At 43.4% G+C, this 27,003-nt stretch overlaps 1 protein-coding gene across 1 annotated transcript in view; it reads left to right on the top strand.

The window, feature by feature from the left end:
* The window catches only part of SLX4IP (SLX4 interacting protein), a 104,902-nt gene that overhangs the window by 36,223 nt on the left and 41,676 nt on the right, over window positions 1–27,003 (top strand). The window contains exon 3 of the mRNA XM_075267369.1: window positions 3,040–3,163. Coding sequence (XP_075123470.1) covers window positions 3,040–3,163 — 124 coding nt within the window. The remainder of the gene's footprint in view (window positions 1–3,039; window positions 3,164–27,003) is intronic.

A 27,003-nucleotide genomic window follows, 5' to 3' on the forward strand; every position in this document is an offset into this window, starting at 1 on the left:
TCTCTAAATCTCACCATTCCCGAGTAGAGATGAGCGAGTACTGTTGGGATCAGCCGATCCGAACAGCACGCTCGCATAGAAAGGAATGGACGTAGCTGGCACGCGGGGGGTTAAGCGGCCGGCCGCCGTCAAAGCAGAAGTACCAGGTGCATCCATTCATTTCTATGGAGCGTACTGTTCGGATCGGCTGATCCGAACAGTACTCGTTCATCTCTATTCCCGAGCAATCCTTTATATAATTTCAGCATAGTAATGCTTTCTGATGTCAGGACCGCCCACTTGACATCAGAAAACATTGTAATACTGGGAGCTCCGGCTAAAGCTACCAGTATCAGCAGCTGCGCGATCTCGTGCTTCTGTTGCGTTCTTATTGGACGTACCGGTACGTCCTGTCAGATCAAGGCAACCACCTTCCGGACGTTTACAGTCTATGGGCGGTCCGGAAGTGGTTAATGAATAAACTGCCCAAACAGGAGGCATTTTAGTTTTTAAACACCCCCCACACACACACACACCAAAAAACCCCCAAAAAACGTTACTTTTGACTGACACCTACCAAATATATCCATCTTGGCTGATCTGTTTCAGTCGTGTACCATTGGTCAGCCATGAACAACCCCATGTCAGATAGCCAGTCGTTCATGGATCAAAATGGACAAATCAGCCATTCCAACTGCTGAAAATCTATTGTGTGTGGCCGGCTTTAGTTAGATGGGAGTCAGTTACCACCAGCGAAGTATTCAAGACTCACGTCTGTCAATAAAGTTATCATTAGCCCAAAAAAACTGTTGGCAAAATAGAAAAAAAAAACACAAAAATGACCCAAAAAACCTAATTTAAAAAACAGCAGCATGTGGTGAGGGTGCACATGTAACACTACAGCCCTGCAACCTTAGATTGTCATTAGTAAGTCTAATAGTGACTACACAATTAGTAAGTGACCTATGACACAAGACATAGACACTTACACAGCTGGATGTATACGTAGCTCACAGCAAGCCCAGGAGATGGACCGGGAGCTCAGACAGGTGGTGAGGCCTGTGTGCAAGATATGAGAGGTCATTTTTGAGGTATGGTGTCTCATTGTCTTGCCTACAGCTGTCTCTTGAGACTCTCTAGTAATACCATGGACTTCGTAATCCATTTTGAATTGTCAAGTTGAGTGAGATAAGACAAGGCGCTCTGAGCCATCGGCTAATTTCCGCCTCCATACAGGTGCAGGGTCTCCTGTAATTTGTCCTCTTTACTGGCTTTAAGGGAATTAAGAGATCGATTTTTGGAGGAACAAGGCTTCCTCAAGGAAAGATTCCTTTCTGGCACATGAAGGGCTATGCCGGGCACATGGAGGGTGGTCCGCCTCTTAGCCAATCCATTTCTTGAATGTTTCCAGCAGTGGAGTACGTAGGAACGGCAGGGCCCCGTGGCAAACTTTTGACATGGGGCCCCCCCGACCCCCCCCGCATTCCTGCGCTCTCTTCTATTATTCCCCATAGTGGCCCCTGTACACACTATTATGCCCCATAGTGGCCCCTGCACACAGTATTATCCCCCATAGTGCCCCTGCACACAGTATTTTCCCCCATAGTGGCCACTGCAAACAGTATTATGTCCCATAGTGGCCCCTACACACAGTATTATGACCAATAGTGGCCCCTGCACACACTATTATGCCCCACTGTGGACACCCATTCACAATTATTATACTCTGGGGTCTTTTCAGACCCCAGAGTATAATAATCGGAGACCGAGGATACCAACATAAAAAAAACAATGTTACTTACCTATCCCTGGCTCCGCTGCAGTCCTCGGTGGTGTCGGCCATCTTCAATGGTCATGTGACGTCAGGGAACGTCCAGAAGTAGGCCTGAACCTGCCTGGAGAGGTAAGTAACACGTTTTTTTATGTTCCCTTACCTCCCCTGCACCTCCGATCATTATACTCAGGGGTTCTGAAAAGACCCCTGAGTATAATAATGATGTTTGTGGGGCCCATGGCGTCACTTACCAATCCCGGCCCCTGCCAGGATCAGTAAGTAAATAGGGTCCTTTACCGGCTGGAGTAACACAAGCCAGTAACGGCCTATTAAGAAGAAAAAAAATGCAGCGGTAGCGGCTGTCGCTGGACTCCTAATGTCCCGGGCTATCCCTGCTACCCCTATAGTTACACCACTGACTGTAAGCCATAACTTTTTTCAATTTTCCATTAATGTAACAGTATGAAGGCTTTTTGGTGCAGTTGTAGTGTTTAATGGCACCATCTTGGGTTACGTATTTCTCATTGAGTTTATTTATTAACTCTTTCTAGGAGGGAAAAGAAGAGAACAGCTATTCTATCGTTGTTTTTTATGCTTTCATTTTGCACCATTCGCCATGAAGCTTAAATTATTTGATATAAAAAAAAAATGTTATTGTCTGGGTGGGTCCAATTACATTTGTTTAGCATTGTTTTTTTTTGTTTTTTTGCAAAATTAAAACCCTTTTTGTAATGAATAAGACATTTTTATTTCACTATTAATAGAATTGTGTGAAAGTTTTGGGGGTTTTTTTTGCAGAAAGACCTTATGTTCTGTATTGGAAAAACAAGAATTTTTGATCACTTTGTATAATGTTTTTTTTTTCTCACTGGCAGACAGACAAAAAACCCCCAAACAATACTTTTCTTAGGGAGCGTTCACACTACCGTCGGTTTCTGACAGCTAGTGTCCGCTGCTAATGTCCGTGCAAAATCTTGCGTGGACATTAGCATTGGACACTAGCTGTGTCCGTGACATTTTGCATTGATTTAAATGGACATCGGGTGCGTTCTTTTACTTGTGACTTGAGAGGATCTGATTTATTTCAAAATGTGGTTTTACTTAGAAGAGTTGAAGCGAAACATTTTGACACCGGCAGGAGCACGCTAGACCCATGGTGGTCCATCGATGAGTATTGGTGTGGGCAAATATTGGCCAGGCCGTTGGTGTTTCTCCAGGGTGAAGCGTTATATGCGGCACAGTTCTTGCATCAGACTAGTAACTAATCTTATTGATTTACTTCTTAGGAAGTTTGTCAGTTACTTAAAGACACAATCGATACCAGAGTGAAGCAACATATCGAAAGCCGAAGACAGCAAGGCCAAGTGAAACACAAGGAATATACACAGGCCAGCCCACTGTTTCTGAAAGGTAAGTGTTCGCCCTCACTTGAGCTTTAGGCTGAGGTCCCACGTTGCGAAAACGCAGCTTTTTTTGTCTCCTACACTCATAATGAAGTGGATGAGAGCAGGGGTGCGTCCGCTTACACCGTGGCTGCGTTCGCAACAGACGTACCCCACAACACCCCTCTTATCAACAAGTTATCCTTTATCCTATAAATATACGATTCATATTTAGTGAAATATCCTTGTGTGAATGAAGCTCTAAATGCAGTCTCGAGAATGCCCTGTATTATATGCACATTTTTTCCAGTGATTTGTGTAATTTTCTCAGTTTTTTTTAATTTTTTTAAAGTTTATTTTAACACATTATAACAACTTTTCTGCTTTCTGGGGTCGGTTGCATTAAGCATCTTATGAAACTGCATGAAAAAAAAAAAACCCATCCCACGTATGTGGGTACAAGCTGACATTTTGCTAAAAGAGCTAAATGTTAATGCGAGAAACACAATTAATTTTTCACGGTGGATATTTGAGGGCAGGAATTTTTTTTTTTTGCAGTTTCGACATTTGCTACAATTGCACAATTTTCCGATTCATATAATTGTATTATTGTTCTTACATGAAACCCACAGCTGTTTGTGATCAGGTTTGAGTCAGTGGTCTGCGCTGGGTTGTATGATGACAGAAGCAGGGTTACTCATTTTATATATATAGTAAAGATAGAGATGTGATAAGTAGAATCATATCCTGAGCCCTGGACTCCTATTGTCATCCTTTCATCCCATTGGTGTCAAGTCTGGGTCGTGAACGGATAAAAATGTGGAGCATGGAGAAGAGGAATGCTGTCCTGAACCCATTGATTTGGGTGGGACTGGCTGACTAATATGTGCAGGGGGTCCCAACTCTTCCCGATAGAAGACATCAAGGGGCAAGAAGGACTATAGTTGAATTTCTCATCCTTTTATTCTCAAGAGAGATGAGTCAATTCCGGAAATGGCTAACGATAACCTACTCCCCTCTCCCTATTAAGATCACCAGTAGAGTTGAGCGAGTAGTATTCGATCAAATACCTCGCCGCCATAGGAATGCGTGTAAGCGGCCGAACACCAAGGGGTTAAACACATCGGCCACTTACACGCATTCCTATGGCGGCGAGGTATTCGATCGAATACTACTCGCTCATCTCTAATCACCAGCATACTTGGCTGGAAGGATAGATGTCAACCAAATATTTTCAATCTTTGGCTGACCGCTTTATTGTGCGACCTGTTGCTTCATTCATACATGGAACACTAGACCCCTACTCTCGGGATTGCTGGGGGTCCCAGTAGTTGAACCTTATTGATTATACAATTATCCCCTATCTTGTAGTTTCTAGTAACTGGAATACCCCTTTAAAGGCAGGGCATTGTTTTATTTCTTTTTCAATGACCTATGTCCACCGACTATCATTCTCACCCTGGTCTGAATCCAGTCCTATTTTTATATTAAAGGCCATGTCCAGGATTTTGGAGAAACCTGTGGGGCAACTGGGTTGGGTGTACAATAGAAAAAAGGGAAACTCTCCTGTCCCCGGTGCTCTTTTGCCCCTCTCCATTGCCTCCTCCCGATCCCATTCCATCATGTGGCAGGGACCATAGTGCCAGAATCTGTGATGCTCATGTGATGGCTGAGACCAGTCAATCCCCTCAGCCACGACTGGTAATTATATGGTAATGTATGTGAGTGACGTCACCGGTGCCTAACAAGACGTGCCTGGGGGCCACTGATTTTTTTTTACGGTCATGTAAGCCTCAAGGCTTCAGGTGCTACAAGCCCTCAGAATATGATGGAAAGGAGCAACAGGGACAAGCGAGTAATTTTGTATTCTCTCGTCACCCACCCAGGCCACCACATGAATTTCTCTATATCCTGAACAATCCCTTTAAAGGGATTCTAACATTAAAAATCTTATTTCTGTGGCTAACACGTCGGAATAGCCTTTAGAAAGGCTATTCGTCTCCTACCTTTAGATGGGATCTCCGCCACGCCGTTCCTTAGTAATACCGTTTTTTACCGGTATGTAAATTAGTTCTCTGGCAGCGATGGGGGCGGGCCCCAGCGCTGAAAATGCGAGGGCATCCCCATGGCTGCCAGAGAACAGGATCCTGCGCTGCCTCTATCTTCTGCTGGATCCTCCCCTTCTTTCTTCAGCAGCGTCACCTCTGTCGGCTCTGACTCTAGTAGATCCGGCTGCGCATGCTCGCAATTGCGGCCTCGGAACTATGGTCGCGCATGCGCAGTCGGCTCTACTAGTGTAAGAGCCGACAAAGGTGACGCTGCTGAAGAAAGAAGGGTAGGATCCAGCAGAAGATAGAGGCGGCGCAGGATCCTGTTCTCTGGCAGCCGTGGGGACGCTCTCACATTTTCAGCACTGGGGCCCGCCCCCATCGCTGCCAGAGAACTAATTTACATACGGGTAAAAAACTATATTACTAAGGAACGGCGTGGCGGAGATCCCATCTAAAGGTAAGAGACGAATAGCCTTTCTAAAGGCTATTCCGACATGTTATCCACAGAAAAAAGTTTTTTAATGGTAGAATCCCTTTAACTATGCCTTTAATTTTACTCCATAAGTACTTTTTCAGTATGGATAATGTAAAATGATCCCTTTAATACAACATATTCCATATAAGAAGCCTACATCCACTTACTATTTCTTTGATTGAGTCCTGGATGTAGATGTCACAAAACTGAAATGCGAACCTTCTGTTACATTATCTATTATTGAATAGTTATAAAAGATTTCCTAAAGGTCTTTTTGATTTCTGACCTTGCTATTGAAATGCTCCTAGACTGGAGGATAGCCACGTCCTGTGCATTGGACTACAAAGCGGCGTACGGTTTTATTCTGGCCGATGAAATGAACACTCTTGATGTCCTCGATAAAACAATCGACCCAAGGGAGTCGTCCCTCCTTGTTGGTAAACTGTGTGAAGGAGTCTTTGGAACATCTGATACATTTGTTCTGCATCATTGCCCAAGGCATCCCGGTCATTAGCTATGCAGATGACCTGACTCAGGACTCGCTGCCATTCAGACATCCTATAGAGACCTGTAGAGGCTGAAACCCAAAACTTAGTCGTCAGACTGACCATAATTACTGAGATAATTTCCTGGAACCTTTAAGGCCGGTGTCAGGACCTTTGTATGGTATAACGCTGAATACTAAACTATTTCATAAACCTAAACACCAGTGTTCCTTGTTACATTTTATAGATAGTAATTACCCCCCTATTCATACTACTACTACTACTACTTCATTGTAAACACTTTTCATTTTCAGAAAAAGAAAAAATTTGAGCTTTTAAAATAGTTTACTTATTATTATTATCTATATGTGAAAAAAAATCCTAAAAATAATACAGTTCTGACTACTAAGCCCAATAATAGGCAGAGACTTCCTGTTTTCTGTAGATGATAAAATTAAATCTCAGTACAGCTTGGAAATGCCCAAGTTGTGATATTGTTATTATTTCTAGAAAATAGGAGGAAGGAATTAGGGTTGGCAGGGTTTTTTTTTAATCATATTTGCTAGTTTCAATTTTATTTTGGTCATATATTAAAGGGGTTTTCCAGGATCTGAAGATAATTTAGGCTGACGACTGTGCAGCCGCTGGAAACTGTATAAGGTATGGTATTATAGGGAATGGGAGAAGGGCTGCAGTTCCTGACTCTACCACTACAGTGTATGTACTGGAAGCTGTATGCAGTGTACAGAGCTCTGTACACTGTAGTGGTGGCGCTGGAGAACTGCAGCTCAGTACCCATTCACTTGGCTCCATCCATATCCTTATCTACAGTGTAAAAACATTAAATTTTAAATTGCTTACTTATTATCTATAAATTAATAAAAATCCTAAGAATAATACAGTTCTGACTACTAAGCCCAATAATAGGCAGAGACTTCCTGTTTTCTGTAAGAGATATCTTTGCAGCAGCCACCTCAGTTATCTTACCTATCATATATATGTAGGTAAGAGACAGAGTCCACCAGGTGATTTTGTAGCTCAACTCTATTTGCTTCCATCTCTGCACAGGTCACAGAGCATGCCTAGAAAACTCTTAGGGTCTGCTCCAGACTATTGCGCCTATGGCCCATTGGTCCATCTCCAGCAAACAAAAAGTGATAGACCAGTTTACGCTTAATGGCAATATTTCAAATTCAAGATTTTTTAAGATTTTTTTTTTTAAAACATAGATAACTTGGAAAATGAAAAACAGCATTGCCAAAAATTATTAAAAAATATGTGTAACCTAAAATACTTGATTAAAGTTAAAATATCGTTTTTTTTTCTGTTTGAACATATTGTCAGGGTCTGGAGTTTCTAGGTGGGGTGGCATAAACACACAAGTCCAGTTTCTTTAGTCCAAAACAAAAGAAAAGTTTTATTTTCACTCAAAAAGGTAGTGCAGCAAGAAAAGGAAACAATGCAAAAATAAATCCCTGCCCGGCTAGGCTCTAACTAAACATAGAATAGGTTACCTCACCTAGAATAGCAGACTCAACAGTAGGTTGCATCAACCAGGACAGCTCCAACAATCTGACCTTCCTGCTGGCTCTCCAGCCCAACTCTGTCCACAGTCTTGCTGCTGGAGCTGACCTTTTAAACCTCACTGATCAGGACAATCCACAGCAGCTGACCCGCTGCAGAAACATCCATAATGTGTGGACTGGAGGGAGGTGGAATGACAGGTCCCACTACCAACCTACCTGCCATTCCTAAAAATCCAGCCCAATAGAGAGAACTTGAATAACGCTCAGCAGACAAAAGTTATCTGCTGAGAACCAGTCTTTCTGGAGTTCTCTCATCTCACCCACCTGAGTCGTCTGGGTGAGATGTACACCCCCTCCATGACCTGACCAGCCATCGGCTTACAATATTTTTAAAGAAATTTTGGTGATGTTTTTCATTTTCCATGTTATTATTTATATGTATAATAAAATTCTTAAAAACCCTCGCAATTTGAAATATTGCCATTGAGCCTAAGGCCTGAAACAGTGCAATATGCCTACGACTGGGAAAAATCGCAGCGTTTTACAGTACAGGCAAAGTGGATGGGATTCAAGCAAATCCCATGCCCACTTTGCGGTAAAAACCGCAGTGCGGACATGCTGCAATTTCCACAACCGGCGCGGTTTTGGAAATCGTAGCACGTTAATTATATCTACGGAACGCTGGCGATTTCCCCATAGATATAATTATAACAGAAAGTCCATGGAAGAAAACTCTGTGAACTTTCTGTTTAAAGCGCTGTGGGAAGAACCGCGATGTGTTGCCGACGTGTAGCGCTTTTTGGCTGTGGGTCGTCCCGTGGGGCCTTAGCCTTAAATAGGCTAAGGCCTGGAAACTGCACATTTCCAGGCTCAACTAAACACTGGCCGGAGTGGAGACTCGACTAGCTGGATGGGAATCTCAGAATATTTCCTTGGTGTATGTGTCAGGAGTGGGGTTGAGCCGATCTTGACTTTTCAGGATCGATTTTGAAATCCGATTTCTGATCATTTTTCATTCGAACCCGATCTCGATCCCAATTCCGATCCCAATGCAAGTCAATGGGATTTTTTTTACTAATCGGAGATCGGATTTTAAAAACAATCCTATTCACTATACAGCATGGAATCTAACAATTGAACGCTTTAATTGGAATCCACGCTGTGTTGTGAATTTTTACTTACTCCCCCCCTGGTTTTGAACTTACCTGCACAGATGGCTGGTCCGGTCCCCGGTGTTCTCGTTCTTCTTCGCCTTGCTGCCCCCTGCCTCCCAGGTTAGGAGAGTGTGGGCGTGTTAGGAGAGTGTGGTGCCCACACTCTCCTAAATCACAAGCCCCACCTTCTTCCTAGCTCTTTAGCACTAACCTGGGAGGTGGGGCCAGTGAGGCGAAGAAGAACGAGAACACCGGGCACTGGACCAGCCATCTCTGCAGGTAAGTAGCTACTAGAGATGTTAGCTAGTCTCCCATTAGAATGAATGGACGCAGCCGGCGCGCAGGGGGTTAAGGCTGTGTCCCGGCTTCTTCCATTCATTCCTATGGAACCGCAGCGGAGCCTTCACACTGAGTATACACTCTGCTCAGAATGAGGAATCCGATCTTTTCCGAACACGATCGCTCAACCCTAGTCAGGAGGCATCGGGAAATGGAGCACCACACCTCGGTATGTAACGTGCCCCCGTTTAGCAATTTTCATTTTATTTTTCATGCGCTTGAAAACCCCTTTAATTTAAAGGAATTAGAATATTATTTTTTAATTTGAGGAAGGACACTTTATGAAACTTATTAAAGTAAACCCATATTTGCATCAGTTGTCTAATCCATTTACATCACAGGGACCCCACAAAAACTTTCCTGCCTGCGTCGCTTTGTTCAGCTGTGTATAACGCAGTTACGGAGCCATTAAGCGGCATACGGGGTCCTCGGCCTGAGTAATGAGATCTCGGCTCACTCAACACATGGAAGTGTTACATACGGGGAAGTGTCAGACTGCTGAGTCAGTAATGCAACACTCCTACTGTGAGAACAGTCTTCGGGCTCTTGTCATACCTGACTTGTAAGAGGCATTTACTACAGTACGGCTCGGAGCGAAACGGAAACACAATACTGTGAAAACACGAACAGTTTAATGTAGAAATTATATAATGAACCGGTTTAAGCATTTTTTTTCTTTGTTAACAAGGAATTTGCCTCTAGGAATTTACTTGCAATTTAATATGTGGCGTTCAGAAACTTCGCTTCGAGCTGCATCATCCTTCACGGAGTTTAATAACCAGAGTGAACTAGACTGGCACAAACTGGGCATGGGTGAAGCAAATGGGGATGGAAATGGACCAAGGGTCACCGAATTCAATAGAAATAAGCTATTAATGTCTTGAGATGCACCAGGTCATCTAGAATGAGATTTATTGTTCAGCAATGGTTATATGAAGGCATTGGGGTAGCAGTGGTGTTTTTATCAGTGGGCACAGGGCGTCATGATAAGACAATAGGGTAGAATTATTAAAAGGGTTTTGGCATGAGCCCAGAATGGGAGGTGCTTTTCCCCGCTGTACAGCCGCATCGAGGCTGAACGTAGGTGTGTTTGGTGGTGGACAGCGCACCCATTCACTTCAATGTGAGCGCCGGAAGTGGCTGAAGTACAAGTGCTCTGCTGTCTCCAGGGCTTTCACCGAAGGGTGTTGAATATAACCAATTGCTGAAGGAATGGTAGTGATGTCCGCCACTAGTCATATCGAAGTGCAACCTGGCTTCAGTCAGCTAAGTAGGCTTGTGCAGGGAAAATAAGGGTGGAGAAGGGTCACTTAATACAGGTATACATTGGGCATTATAAAACGTAGAAAAGTGTTCTGAAATTGGAGGTTCTCCGTTTGCAGTTCTATCTCTGTTGTGTCCAGAGATATCATCAGTTGAAACACCGTCTGATTCGGGATATTTTATCATATGTATTATGCAGCTATTCTCAATCCCAATGGATGATATCTCTGGAAATAGTACATATAAGGGCGGGTTCACACCTGCGCCCTGTCTCCACTTTGCAGGTTTCCGTTTTCTGCCTGAGAAACTGGACAGGAGACGGAAACCCGGCAGTCCGTTTTCAAACTCATTCATTTGAATGGGTTTGCAAAGTATTCGACCGTGAGCGTCTCCGCGGAGGAACCGTTTTTTTTTTTAACCGGACACAAAGTCGGACATTCAGGACTTTGTGTCCGTTTAAAAAAAAAAAAAAATGATTTCACTTGGGGACAAGAAGACGGTCACGGGCGGACACTGACTGTTGGGTTTCCATCTCCTGTCCAGTTTCTCGGGCAGAAGACGGAAACCCACAAAGCGTAGACTGGGCGCAGGTGTGAAGCCGCCCTAACTGATGAAAATCTCCTCTCCGTGATGATGGAAACTTGTTAGCTTGTTTTTTTTTTTTGTTTTTTTATTTTTTTATTATGTATGTATTTAGTATGGGCTCCCCGTGTTTGTGTGGGTTTCCTCTGGGTACTTTGCTTTCCACCCCCACTCCAAAGACATCCTGAGAGGGAATGGAGATTGTGAGCCCTTTATGGAATGGAGATTGACAACGTCTGTAAAGCGCTGCGGAATATGTTGGAGCTCTATAACTAAGCAAAATAAATAATTGTCATGTTTGTATTTGGACCCTTAATCTTTCTATGATGGCCTCGTCCCAGCTCATCTTTTGTAGTCCCCTCTCCCGTCTAACGGGTGCATTTAATCTTGTGGGTTTTCTGGGTTGCATCCTACAATAAACAAATGTACTAGATTGAATAGATCATGGTGTGGCTCAAATCCTAACTACATAGTAGCAATTTGTGAACTAGAAATGGATTCTCAGTGTACATTTCCACAAAACAGCAGCTGCTTATGTTGTGGCTTCTTTATAACCCACAATGAAACTATGTCTAGCACATTTTGTGATGTTGAAAAGAGCTTAGGGCGCCCAGTTCGAACAGATAACATCTACTTAGAAGTTACTTTCTACTGTTGGGTATCTTTGGCAGACGTAACATTTATAAATAATGCTCGCTGTATTGTTTTTAACAAAAGTCGCATAAATCAGTAGTACAATGGAATATAAAATACTTTGCAATCTTATCAGAGAAAAATGCTTCTTTCTGCACTTGTCACACTCTTTACCCCCCTCCTAAACTGGCATTCACTCTGAAAGCTCTCCTATATTCAGCGTAGAAGTTTTAGGGCCCGTTCACACGGAGCTAACGCGTGCGCATTCTGGCACGTATACACGTATCAGAGTGTGAGCGCTCAAAACAGATCCCATTCATTTCGGTCATATAACGCGCGTAATTTTGCGCCCGCAAAACTACGCGCGTTATACGAAAGAAAAAAAAACTCAATGGCTTACTACATTTTACACGTGTATTTTTACATGTGTAATTTGTGGCAAAATGCGCGGAGCGTTATCCGTGTGAAGGCTAAAAGCCTCCCATTGATTTCAATGTGTGGCGCCTGTAAGCCAACACATTGAAATGAATGGGATCTGTTATGAGCGCTCAAAACGCGCTCACGTTAACTCCGTGTGAACGGGCCCTACGATTAAATAGAAATCTATGCAGAAGGGGAGGGGGAGGATTGAGTAGACGCTGGGAGAAGTGGTCAGACACTGATACCGACTGCTGGATCTAATTAGTAAGTTTCTATGTAAGCCCAAGTGCTTCAATACAGTTCAGTTCTTCTCTGTATGTTCTATATGAGCTGCTGGTTCTTCTGAATGAGAGAGTAACATGAGCTAATTCTCTTCTACTTTCTGTGTGCTTTGCATGGGAGATATCGTATCAGCTAGTCTTCACCCACCAATTTAAGGCTAACTGAGAATTACAGATGGAGCCTAGGGGAAAATTTCTAAAAATGTAGAATGCAAGACATGTAATGACTATTAGAGATGAGCGAGTAGTATTCGATCAAGTAGGTATTTGATTGAATACTATGGCATTCGAAATACTCGTACTCGATCGAGTACCACTCGCTATTCGAATGTAAAAGTTCGATGCAGAACCAGCATTGATTGGCCGAATGCTATACAGTCAGCCAATCAACGCTGGTTCTTCTCCTACCTTTAGAAGTCTTCTCCGTGCAGCTTCACATGACCATGGACCATAAATCACATGACCATGGTCAGAGTTTTATCCTCTAGAAGTAACAGAATGAATGACAGCAAGCCGAAATCTAGAAAACCGTGAAGAATTGATAAAAAAAAGTATATTGGAAAATTGTATATATTTTTATTATACATTTGTTAGTCAATATTTGGTCTGAAAGTGGCCAACCCCTTTAAGAAAGGCTATTCTTCTACCTTTAGATGTCTTCTCTACGCTGCCGTTCGGTAGAAATCTTGGTTTTCTTCTGTATGCAAATGAGTTCTCTCACAGCACTGGGGGTGGGCCCCATCGCTCAAACAGTACTGGGAGTGTCCCAAATGCTGCGACTGCATCTTCTTCTGGCGCTGGCTTGAAGCTTCTAGGCATGAGCAGTTGGCTCTGCCGTCGGGCCTCGTGCAAAACTGACTGCGCATGCTCGTGGAAATTTTCCTGTGGCCTCTTACACAGAAAAATGGTGCAAGCGGCCATTTTCTTGTGGCTGCCTACACAGTAAGCTGGGGTAAGCGGCCTCAAGAAAATGGTGATGGGCACGTGCAGTCGGCTCTGCCCGAGGCCCGACGGCAGAGCCAACTGTGCATGCCTAGAAGTTTGAAGCCGCAGGGAGAGGCCGTTCCAGGCGGTGATAGAGTCTGTGCTGGAGAGTTCTATCGCAACACTGGGGACGCCCCGAGTGCTGCGAGAGAACTCATTTACATACAGAAGAAAACCGGGATTTCTACCGAACGGCGGCGCAGAGAAGACATCTAAAGGTAGGAGAAGAATAGCCTTTCTTAAGGCTATTCCTACGTCTTAGGGAGAAAAAATTGCATTTTAATGATTGAATCCCTTTAACCATATAGAGTTCCTGATGCCAAAGTAGCTTCCTAAAGTCAGAATCTAATAACAGTGCAAAAAAATACGAAAAAGTTTTTGTACTCCATCTTTGCTTAACTTCTACCATTAAGGGGATATTGTCACTCCTTAGGGAGAGACCACCATATAGGTGTGTGGAGACTCATTAAGCCTTTAGCACTCCACTTTGCAAAGGACCATGGGAAGAATATGCAAATCTGTCTTCCATGATGTAATTAGGAAGTCAGATGCTGCCTCTGTATTGCAAACCAATAGAGGGCGCTCACTGGAATGTGCAAGCCTATCTTCCCTGATGTAGTTGGGAAGACAGAATTCCAGTGAAATAACCCAATAAAGGTTGCTCCTTTTTGCATCATGCTCGACCTTCCAAGAGGCCTTTGTTTTGCAATGACGCTGGGATTATTACCAGGTATAGTCTCTCAATCGAGGACGGCTGTTTCGATGTACTTGCATCTCATCAGCTCGATGTAGAGAGGACTATAACCTGGTAGAGGTGAGAGGCTTAGTCAGGGTTAAGGGGATATTGTCACTCCTTAGGGAGAGACCACCATATAGGTGTGTGGAGACTCATTAAGCCTTTAGCACTCCACTTTGCAAAAGACCATGGGAAGAATATGCAAATCTGTCTTCCCTGATGTAATTAGGAAGTCAGATGCTGCCTCTGTATTCCTAACTCCTACCATGTAACGCACTATGAAAATTAACAGTGGTAAATAATAACGTATCAAAGATGTTCGTGAAGCTGCAGGAAAAACATTGGTATCCACTTTAAGTAAAAACATATATGAGCCCAAGCTTTGACTCAGTTCCCAAGAAAAATTGACATAAAACATAAGTACTCAGAGCCGCAAACCTCAGATAGCTGAAAACTTGCATTTACACTGTGGCTCTTTGTATGAACACACAATTAACTGTACTGTGGGAGTCATAATGTACATTTATATGCCAAGTTTTATAGTACGGGCAGCAATGGTCAGTAGATGGCGGGATATTTGTTGGCCCTCCACTGCCAATCCTTTGGGTGTGAAGCAACGGCCTGTATATTTTTTAATGTCATCGGTGAACACCCCTTCATTATGGTGGGCACAGTGAAAGTTTGCAGTGGAAGGAACATTTCACGAAACCTTCTCTTTTTCTTCCCTTTGTTTGTTTTTATTGCACGTCTAATTACATCTGTGGGTGTTTTATTTTCCATCAGTTAACATTATAAAGACAAATGCCCATTAAAATATTGCGGCTTTGGCATCGAGCCAGTGTTGGAGGGGAACAAAAGTTTTCACTTGTCTCTGGCTCAAAAGTATCAAACAAGACAAGTAAATATAGAAAGAATTAAAACCTAAATCTCTAATTTATAGAAAAACCTGCAACAGGGCAGGAGAAAGTTTCCGAAGACAAAGGCCTGTTCTCTCGTACAAGCTGCAACAAGAACGAATCTGCGTGAAACAATTCTCATAAAAAGAAAAAAAAAAAAATTGGACGTTCTCTTTGGCTGACACGGAACGTTTCGACTTGACAGGTTCAATTGGAAGCTAAGCTGAGGAGTCTGTGCTAGTCATTAGGGCATTAAAGAAAAAGAGAAAGTTTGTTGTCGATGTAAATATTGTGACAAGCTGGATTTCCTATCGCCGTCTCTGCAGACATAACTAATAACTGTTGCGTCCCTCGAAATGAAAAATAGCCCGCGCGCTTCCAAACACTATATCATGTGTAAACCGTGACTATGAAAATCATCCCACAATCACTGCAGTATTCTCAACCAAGGATCTTTATTATTTTTTCTTCGGAGACCCCATGAAACCCGAAGGGTTATTAAAAAATAAGAATTTACATAATTGCAACCAGAAGTGGGACCTGGAAATGAAATGTTGCGACCTTTCTGCTGCACAATTTCCTGCATGCATTGTGTTAGCCTCAGCCAAAGTGTGAGAACGTGAGACCTCGTCCAGTCGGAGCCCCAGCTCTATCTTCACCACCGAGGAGAACTCATTGTACGGCTATCAGTCACATCAAAGAGTTCACGTTCTGAACATGAGAAGTCGCCGCGTTATTAACTTTAGTGACGCTTTTATCTCGACACCCTTGTTTTAATAATACTATCTTATCGCGTGTATAAATGCAAAAATCTCCTGAACCCATAATTCTTCCACATATGGATGTCCGGAGGAAATTATATGTCAGCAGATAGAACTGAGTGACATGTCATTTAGATAAGTATTTTTCACAAGATCTTCTGTTTCACCCAAAAGTCAAATCATGACCTAGAAACATAAGAATTAGAGATGAGCGAACACTAAAATGTCCGAGGTTCGAAATCCGATTTGAACAGCCGCACACTGTTCGAACGGATTTCGAACCCCATTATAGTCTATGGGGGGAAATGCTCGTTTCAGGGGTACGCAAAATTCGATAAAATTATACTTACCAAGTCCACGAGTGACGGTCGGGCTGGATTCCCCTTGAAGTCTTCTCCCGGCGCAGCGCCCCTGCAGCGTCTTCCGGCTGGAATTCACTCTGTCTAGGCATCGGGGCCTAGGCAGAGCCGACTGCGCATGCGCGGTCGGCTCTGCCCGGCCCAACGCCTGAGCAGTTCCGACTGCGCATACGAGGGCATGCCCGCGCATGCGCAGTCGGCTCTGCCTAGGCCGGATGCCTAGGCAGAGTGAATTCCAGCCGGAAGACGCCGCGGGGACGCTGCACGGAGAAGACTTCTAAAGGTAAGAGAAGACCCAGCGTTGATTGGCAGAATGTGTCTGTAAAGTGCCATTAGCTTCTTAGACCGCTGCTGGGAATATACTATTCCATCCAGGAAACTAGTGTAGGTTGGAGTAGTTGTGGCGAATCATACGGTAGGCGTAAGGGTAAGTTCAAAGAGTTATTTTGGAGCCAGATATTGATGTGGGAAACCACCTCAGAATCTGGCTCCAGAAAACGCCTCCCGTGGATAGCCGCAACTGGATGCCGGTGCAGTGCATCGGCATCCAGTCGCGGCATTCTGCTCCGGATTAGGCCCAAGTGAATGGGCCTAGTCGGGAGGGAGTATCACGCTGCGGATTCCGCGGCAAGATAGGGCAGCTCACTTCTTTTTTCCGCGAGCGGGAAAAAAATCGCTAGGGGAAAAAAAAAGAAGTGGACGGCTCCCATTGAAAGTCAATGGGAGGTGTTTTTTGGAGCCGGATTCTGAGGTGGATTTCGTGTCAAAATCCGGTCCAAAAAACTTAGTTTGAACTCGGCTTAAGGCTTTTTTCTTTTTTTGCATCAAAGATGAACTTTCTGCTTCCTGCTTTCCTTTTTTGTTTTTTTTTTACAAATTGATATAACTTGTGCCAGAAAATTTACATGACTTATAATCAATATCTCCACCAGTTCCTGGCAGGTTTTTGGCACATGGGACTTCTCATGCCATGCCTGAACTATTAGGAGGGCAAAGCCTATTAATATTTTAGGCACTTCTCACTTCTGTGGGAGAATTTATTTACTTATATAGCGCCATCATATTCCGCAGCGCTTTACAGACCTTGACAGTCACTGTCCCATGTAGGGCTCACAATCTACATTCCCTATCAATATGTCTTTGGCGCGTAGGAGGAAACTGGAGTACCCGGAGGAAACCCATGCAAACACGGGGAGGACATACAAATTCCTTGCAGATGTTGTCCTTAGCAGGATTCGAAGCCAGGACTCCAGCGCTGCAAGGCTAACCACTGAGCCACCGTGCAACTGGCGAAGAAAACCCAGTAGTAATAAATTCCCCCCACTTTGCTTTGTAGCCTGAGCCATTCCCCCCGTTCTTGCCTGATCCAACCGAAAAAAGGGGATGAGTGTCTCACGTCTTAATCACCATGGAGAAAGTTTATTAAGGGTGCATTCACACTGAGTAAACGCTAGCTTATTTTGTAGAGTAAAATTACACTTGTAAATTTTGCTATCCCATTGACTTCAATGATATTTTTTTACAAGTGTAAAAATACGCCTGTAAAAAATACGCCTGTAAAAATACGCCTGTAAAATGTCATTGAAGTCAATGGGATAGCAAAATTTACAAGTGTATTTTTACTCTACAGAATAAGCTAGCGTTTACTCAGTGTGAATGCACCCTAAGGGTGCATTCACACTGAGTAAACGCTAGCTTATTCTGAACGTAAAACACGTTCAGAATAAGCGGCGTCTAAAGCAGCTCCATTCATTTCTATGGGAGCGGGGATACGAGCGCTCCCCATAGAAATGAATGGGCTGCTTCTTTCACTCCGTGCAGTCCCATTGAAGTGAATGGGGAGTGCCGGCGTGTACGCTCCGGCATGAGCAGAGCTTGCCGTATACGCCGGCACTCCCCATTCACTTCAATGGGACTGCTCGCAGTGAAAGAAGCAGCCCATTCATTTCTATGGGGAGCGCTCGTATCCCCGCTCCCATAGAAATGAATGGAGCTGCTTTAGACGCCGCTTATTCTGAACGTGTTTTACGTTCAGAATAAGCTAGCGTTTACTCAGTGTGAATGCACCCTTAGACTGGTATATTGTACGCCAGTCTATATAAGTGGCCCGACTGGTGCAAGGAACTGGAGACTTATGAAGAGGCTGCGACCTGGCTCCATAATTGAAAACTACATCACATAGGAACTTGCGTAGCTTTCCTCTCTAACTCACACCCTAAAACTGGTGTGAGTTCTGTATAAATTAACCGAGCTGTGGCCTCCCCACTCCGATCCGCACCTTGCACGTCCTACGTTTAGAGTATCTGGAGGATGAATCACAGATCGGGGCTTGTGCCAAATGTGTGCCTCTGGTGTAGAGGGAATGATGTATCCCCCCCCCCCCCCCCCATTGTATGAAGCCTATTCTGAGAAGCTGGTGGCCCTTTTACCCAAAATGAAGAAGGGCCCAGGTGCTTTAGCTAAGCATTATGTATTGGTTTTATAATTTGTTTAGAGATCCGAAGAGTCTCTCTAATATTTTATTCTGCCGTCATATGCGTTTGTGGAATATGATACCAAAGTATAGGGCCAATATATTTCTCAGCACTATATTTAAATACTAGTTATGCCAAAAATTAGACGATGGTTTGCAACACTGAGGCAGCAGCTGACTTCCTAATTACATCGTGGAAGACAGATTTGCATATTCTTCCCATGGTCCCTTGCGAAGTGGAGTGCTAAAGGCTTAATAAGTCTCCACACACCTATATGTGTGACAATATCCCCTTAAAAATTAGACGTGAACAGAACCTTCAGCTACAAACATATAGGTAGTCGTATATCATGATATATTTTTTATTTTAATTTTTTTTTGTACATGTTGAAAATTCAGCTATGGGGATAGTGTACTACTGGCATGTCCAGCTATGGAAATATCTCTTATGTCTAAGCTATTAGAAATTTTTTAATATAAAATTCTAGAATTAGGAATATTACATTTTGTCTCTTTGCCCTGTGTCAAATATAAAATATGTGCCTATCCTTATAAAAGCTGTAGTTTCGATAAAGACATATCCAGATTTTTGCTCTTAAAATATCTGATTGACAATATCTAAATGTCCGAAAGCTATATATATATATATATATATATATATATATATATATATATATATATATATATATATGTACACCATAGAGCCCGGACTGTCCCGTCCCCTTCCTTTATGTTATACACACAAGCTCCCCAAAGACGTATCATACTTCAAGGTATTTTTAAGGGCTTTGTTAATTAATAGTCATCTTACCTCGACGTCTGGAGTCATCAATGTTATTGGTTTACTCTGAGATTAGATAGGAATTCCACCCTAATACCTTCTCCAAATATACAAAGAATACAGTATACATATGGGCCATCCTGCTTTCAAGGGTATTGTGGCGAGCCTTACCTCCAGTTCCCTAGGTAGGTCCTCTGGGATACTGGGGTCGTGACCTCACACTTTCACATTTTATTAAGGGCTTAAGATGCCGAGCTAAATGGTTTTGTTGAGTATGTACATCAAACAAGGACTCTTCTGAAAGGACATTCCTGGTAGACATCCATGGACGGCCAAGATGTTAGATAAACATATGATAAGATATTAAAGTTACTTTTTAGTAACCTGTGTATAGAGTATACGTATGCCTGTCTAGTTTTACGGAATATTGAATAATCTGCACATGGGTTATATTTCAGACAACTTATTTGTCTGGTATTGAAAAGCTTTTTTTTTCAATACCCTTTTAGGGCCTGAGGTCATATAGTGGAGTAACCTTGGTTAAAAGGGTTTTCTCTAGAGATGAGCGAGTAGTATTCGATCGAGTAGGTATTCGATCGAATACTACGGTATTCAAAATACTCGTACTCGATCGAGTACCACTCGCTATTCGAATGGAAAAGTTCGATGCAGAAGCTGCATTGATTGGCCGAATGCTATACAGTTGGCCAATCAACGCTGGTTCTTCTCCTACCTTTAGAAGTCTTCTCCATGGCGTCTTCCGGCTCTTCATTCACTCTGCCAGGCATCGGGCCTAGGCAGAGCCGACTGCGCATGTCCGCTTGTAGTGCCTGTTCGCAGGGAAACCATTTTTTTAACCGAACACAAAGTCCTGCATGTCCGACTTTGTGTCCACCTAAAAAAACGGTTTCACCGCGGAAAGGCAGAAGGCGCACATGGGCAGCCACCGTTACATTCACTTGAATGGGTTTGAAAACTGACTGCCGGGTTTCCGTCTCCTGTCCAGTTTCTCAGGGCAGAAGACAGAAACCCGCAAGATTGGCTGAAGTGGAGACCGGGCGCAGAGGTGAATCCGCCCTAAGGCTGAGGCCTCATGATGCACAAAAGCTGCTTTTTGTTGCAAAATTGTTACTTTTTTTTTTTTTTTTTTTTTAGGGGAAAAATACAGGCGCTTTCTTTATATTCTCCAATTCTTTTGAAGCTCAAGAAAAAAAGGCAGTAACAAAAAAAAATGCAGCTTTTCCACAATGTGGAGCCTCAGCCTAAGGACAAGTTTGCACAGTTTTTTTTTACAGGTGGATTTTGAGGCAGAAAAAAACCTCTGAAGACATTTAAGGAAATAGAATGTTCCAGAGGAAAAAACTGCTTCTTAAAAATTTAGACTAGGCAATCTTATACTGCACCAAAGTGTCTGATTCTGTTGGAAAATTTGGTGTACTTTGAGACCGTGTAGTCTAACTTTACATCACTTGTTAGTTGGCTTTGTTTTCGACCAACAATTTGGCACAATGGGTGAAATTTTGGTACAATTTTTTTTTCCTTATGTAGATTGTGAGCCCCACATAGAGCTCACAATGTTCATTTTTTCCCTATCAGTATGGTTTTGGAGTATGGGATGGAAATCCACGCAAACACGGTGAGAACATACAAACTCCTTGCAGATGGTTTTTTGCCCTTGGCAGGATTCGAGCCCAGGACTCCAGCGCTGCAAGGCTACAGTGCTAACCAATGAGCCACCGTGTGGCCTCTTGGTACAATTTCTGGCTCACAGTTTAGCATATTAAACTACGCCCATTTCAATAAGTCCCACCCACATGACATACAAAGTGCACAAACCTATAGTAAGTGTCTGAAACCCATAGAAGGTGAGGTATTATGGGACTGGCAGGCGTGTCTGTTCTGTAGCTGCACCACTATGGCTTCTTACTATTGATTGAATACATAGATTGGCCATCAGATACAACACCATGATAGTGAACCTGCGTTTTATCTAATTATCTGTTACATATACTGTATCTGTTTCTGAAGCCTTAGAATCAAAGATAAAATAGCAAGAATTAGGTGAATGATAATGAAAGTTGTAGAAACACGTTTCTACAGTCCTTAAGGGATTGTTCAAGACTCCGTATGTTTTGTATACGGATAGCCTATACACAGGGTAGGTCATCAGTATATGATCACTGGGGGTCTGGCACCTGAACCAATCGGTTGATCCAGCTGCTGGAAGAGGTATACAGTGTATACGGATGGAAGTTACTCTGTTCCTATTCTAGTGAGCAGTTCCAGGCACCACCGCTACATATCCTTATTGGGAACTGTCAGATCCCACCAGTCAGATCAGTATCCAAAACACATGGGGTCTTGGGCAACCCTTTTAAGGGGGCATTCACACGGAGTACAGTGGCGCTGATTCTGGCACGATAACTCGCCGCAGAATCAGCGCTGATAAAAAGACTTCCATTGACTTCAATGGGCTCTGTCTTCTGCGCGGTACACATTGAAGTCAATGGGAGTCTTTTAGTAAGCGCTGATTTATCGTGCCAGAATCAGCGTCACTTTACTCTGTGTGAATGCCCCTTAATATCAAAGAAAAAGAAATGTTACTATTTGCATAGATCATCTTGGGATATTCTTGTAACAGTTACCAGCTGATCGGTGCGGTGTCTGGGACCTATCAGATCCCGATGACCTATCCTGTATCCAAAACTTGTGAGTTTGGACAGTCCCTTTAAAAGAGAGAGAGAAAGAAATGTTAATATTTACATCTTGTAACAATAATGACCAGCAATAAAGAATTCTGTTTTTAGCTACTGAGGTAAGAACATCCACACGCACGCATTCATATCAGCCGAAAACAATCTGAAGGGTTGGATGGGGATGGATATGATCTAGTGCTTATACCATAGCACATACACATCTGCAAGAGGCTACCTGAGCACTCGGCTCGTGCATTCCTGTATTCATAGACATGACCAATGCAATGTTTCTGGTAAATGGATCTATATATACATTCTGCATAAGGACAGGCTTTAGGGAAGACTTAACTGGATGCTACACGAGAGTTAAGCAGGTGCCAGATTTTTGTGAGACGCAGGCACCTGCCAGGCAACTCCAGATAGCTTTGCAGCTCCGAGGCACTTTCCCAGGCTCCCAAATGAATGGTCACTAATAGCCGTGGGAGAGGGCTTTCCACTGTTCTACATCGTACCACAGACTCTATTTGGCAGCCATGTGGAATATCGAGTCAACTTGGCTGTGACTCCACTGGAAAACAAGTGTTGCTGGATAGTTTTACAGTGAAAACTTAGTGTCTGATATTTCCTCTCACTGTCCTGGGACCATGAATTATAAGAAGCAGGGCAGATTACCACTCCCTTCAAGCCATTACTCATTCCTCAGCCTTCAGTCCTATAGACGAGCCTTAATAAAGCAGAAATTGTCTTCTGTTCTGCATCTGTTGTGGACGGTGAAGTGTCAGGATACTTTAGAACAGATCAGGCAAGGAATGGGTAAAGACTTGTTTGTTAAATGTGTTCCTTAGAAGAAAAAAATAATCATCTTTCTATTGATCTGGAAGAAACAGGTTAATGTTATTAACAGTCAGTGATAAGGTACATGTATTAGGATAGAAAATAATCCTATAAATCCTGGACTGTATGGAATAGGGCACGTCGGCCACCAACAAAATGTCTTCTTAGACCTAAATTATTCAAGAATTGAGAGCATATAGTAGGTGTGTACCAGACTTCAAAGATGTGTAAGTATTGGTTCATCAGAGCGGTGCATGCTGCCCATATGTGCCCTGATCAACCTGAAGACTGGCGAAAACGCGTAGGGACTAGAGATGAGCGAACAGTAAAATGTTCGAGGTTCGATATTCGTTTCGAGTAGCCCCTCAATATTCGACTACTCGAATCGAATATCAAACCCTATTATAGTCTATGGGGGGAAATGCTCGTTTCAGGGGTAGGCAACGTTCGATCAAATTATACTTACCAAGTCCACGAGTGAGGGTCGGGCTGGATCCTCCGAGAAGTCTTCTCCTTGCAGCGCCCCCGTGGCATCTTCCAGCTCTGAATTCACTCTGCCAGGCATCGGGCCTGGGCAGAGCCGACTGCGCATGCCTGCACTACAAGCAGACATCCGCAGTCGGCTCTGCCCAGGACCGATGCCTGGCAGAGTGAATGAAGAGCCGGAAGACGCCGCGGGGAAGCTGCACGGAGAAGACTTCTAAAGGTAGGAGAAGAACCAGCGTTGATTGGCCGACTGTATAGCATTCGGCCAATCAATGCTGGTTCTGCATCGAACTTTTCCATTCGAATATCGAGTGGTACTCGATCGAGTATGAGTATTTCGAATACCGTAGTATTCGATCGAATACCTACTCGATCGAGTACCACTCGTTCATCTCTAGTAGGGACCTTTTTAACTCTTAATGTACCTCCTATATCCATACTTCCTTTTGCTGTTTTTCGTCTATATAAGAATAGGATACAATTCCTTAATCCTTTCTTTTTTCTTTCTTTGGTGTAGGGTAGGGGTACTATGTGCCTAGCATTGTTTCTAGTTCCCTTAATATCTGTTTGGGGGTTTTGTATTTGATATCTGACTTTTCTTGGCCATTCAATTTTTTTTGTGAATTCCCTTTATATAGAGGAGTTCTCAGGAGCCACTGCATAGGAAGGAGGATAATTAAGACTTGTCGGCGACCACATGCAGGACGCTGTCCACTGTCACTTTAATGTTTTTAATTCTTCAGCCTGAGGGCGGGTTCACACCTGCGCCCTGTCTCCGCTTTGCAGGTTTCCGTCTTCTGCCCAAGAAACTGGACAGGAGACGGAAACCGGCAGTCAGTTTTCAAACCCATTCTTTTGAGTGGGTTTGCAAAGTGTCCGCCCGTGAGCGTGTTTTGCTTCTCTGCGGCGAAGCCATTTTTTTTTAACTGGCACAAAGTCAGACATGCAGGACTTTGTGTCCGGTTAAAAAAATAAACGGTTTCGCTGCGGAGACCAGAAGACGCTCACAGGCGGATACTGACTGCCAGGTTTTCGTTTCCTGTCCAGTTTCTCGAGCAGAAGACGGAAACCCACAAAGCGGAGACCGGGCACAGATGTGAAGCCGACCTAAACAGTCTAAGATGTGTAGTGTTTTGCATTCAGTGCACTGTTAGTTTTGCAGGTTTGTGCCCTGGTGCTAGAGATATCGGTGCTGTAAATTTTGGCTATGATATCACTGCACTGTTCAGAGGGACCGACCTCATCGCTCGGTGGTTTAGAACACCTCCCATTACAGTACAAGTGTAGCTGAGCTTTGAGGTCAGCCCCTCTGATACAGTGCAGTCATATCGGTAACTGATAAAAAAGCATATGGTTAGAACATGGTTGTTCTAAAAAGGGAACACAAAATTGGTGTGAACCACGCCTGAGAAAATTGCAGCCAATGTTGTTTTCAGACAGATTGATGGACATTTAGATTAGTTGGACCCCCAGCGATCAGAAGAACAGGGTCTTACATCTTCTCCATGAAACCCATAGGACTGAATCCGACCAAGGACATCATCTATAATGAGTTTGTATGTTCTCCACATATTTGCCTGGGTCTCCTCAGGGTGTTCCAGTTTCCTTCCACACTCCAAAGACATATAGATAGGGAATGTAGATGGTGAGCCCTATACGGGAGATTTACTGACAATGTTTGTCAAAAATGGCGCTATACAAGTAAGTTATATGAAATAAATGAAGCTAAATAAAGTCATTGCTCCATTCACATGGGGCACTGAACGGAACATAAAGGTCTTATCCCTGTAGATAGGTATAATTGTCTATAATGGAACATCCCCTTTAAGTAAACCTATATCATACTCCTTTAAGTCATAAAGAGGTAGCCAGTGCTACAGAAATGGGTCCTATGACACCTCGGAGACCTCAAGCCTAAGTGAGAGCCCTGCGCCTGCAGAGTCAGACCAGCCTGCTGATTCTAGTGTGTTGGTGTCATTTTCCCTTCTTCTCTGTTTAGTTTACAGAAATAGCAATATATATATATATATATATATATATATATATCAGACGGGTCACGTCGCAGGCTTTCTATAGGTTTGGCTTGTGCTTTGTTATGTATGTTGGGTATAAAGCTCTGACATATTCCTCGGTCCTGTGCAGAGAATGTCACCATACATATCAGTACATGTCCCCAGTGGGCCTCACAATCTAACACTGGGGCCATTTTCATAGGAAATCCACACAAACACAGGGAACATACAAAGTCCATGTTGAGAATTTCTGGGCCATGATATCCTGGTCTCAGAAGACAACAAAATCCTTTGAAAACTCATTGAGTCGAGTTAACACTCGGTGCCACAATGTTAATGCGTTATGAGTCATGTTAACCTTTACTACATCCGTAGATTGGATGCAGACAAAAACCTCGAGGTTGCATCTTGATTGACTTCTTTCTTTACAGTCCTTACGTCACATGTGTAAGGCCTATACAAGTGTGAAAGTTGTCATTGAAGTGATGTTTTTAATGACTGATATGCTATCTAGAAGTTTTTATTTGTGTCCAAGATATATTTTAGAAATCCTTTATGTGGTGGTGGAGATTAGTTTTGGCACCAATATCTCCCCACTGTCAGAAAAGCCTATGATGCTAAATTGTAAGGCCTGCCTTTCTGACAGTGGAAAGATATCGGTGCCAAAACGAACAGCACTGATATCTCCGCCACCAAGGCACATACCGGGAAAGCTGACAGTGTGCTGAATACAGTTCACTGTCAGCTTTCTAGCATTATATAATACCCCACATCAAGGAGGACATGAAAGTCGTCTTTAAAGGGATTATACCACAATTAATATGTATCTTCTATCCATAGTTTAGAGCAGGGATCCTCAAACTGCGGCCCAAGGGCCACATGCGGCCTGCCAAGCACTTCTGTCTGGCCCCGTCGACAATGCCAGCAGGCGTACATTTATAATGAAGCTCCTGGGGAGCTCGGGCCAGGCCATGGAGCGCACTTCAATTTACCTGTTGGAGGGCACCGCTCCCAATGTCTGTGCAACCTGCTCTGCCTCCGGCCCACTGTTTAAAAAGTTTGAGGATCCCTGGTTTAGAGGATAACTATATCATTGTTTGGGGGGTCTGACCACTGATATCCTCTCTCATTCTGAGGGGGTGTTTTACCCCAATTGTGCATGTTAATTGGTGGAAGAAATACATTCATTCTTCCATTCACTTCAATGGTAGTGCCAGTGATAGCCTAAGTACAGTACTCCGCTATCTCTAGCGTTCACATTGAAGTGAACGGGAACACTGATGCGTCCCATCCAACAAAGGCATGCCGACATCCACCCAACAGCTGCAGGCTGGCTGAATCCACACAGGAGGTAAAACACTCCCATTCTCAGGATTGGTGAGGGTCACAGCTGATGGACCCCCACCGATCAGATATCCTTAGGATAGACAATAAATATTCTTCATGGCATAACCCTTTTAAAAGTTTACCAGTGTGGTTCTTCTATATTGTGGACAATTGTTTCTACTGGAGATTGTCCAAGACAACCACGCATGGTGGAGATGAGCTGGCCAAATTTATATCTAGCTCTTTGACGTACAACTTCCATTCTTTTCCAACAAGGCCTTTTGCACACTGTTATATTATGTGGGAAGGTCCCCA

This window comes from Leptodactylus fuscus, chromosome 3 (genome assembly GCF_031893055.1).
Source record: "Leptodactylus fuscus isolate aLepFus1 chromosome 3, aLepFus1.hap2, whole genome shotgun sequence".
In the NCBI taxonomy this organism is placed as follows: Eukaryota; Metazoa; Chordata; class Amphibia; order Anura; family Leptodactylidae; genus Leptodactylus; species Leptodactylus fuscus.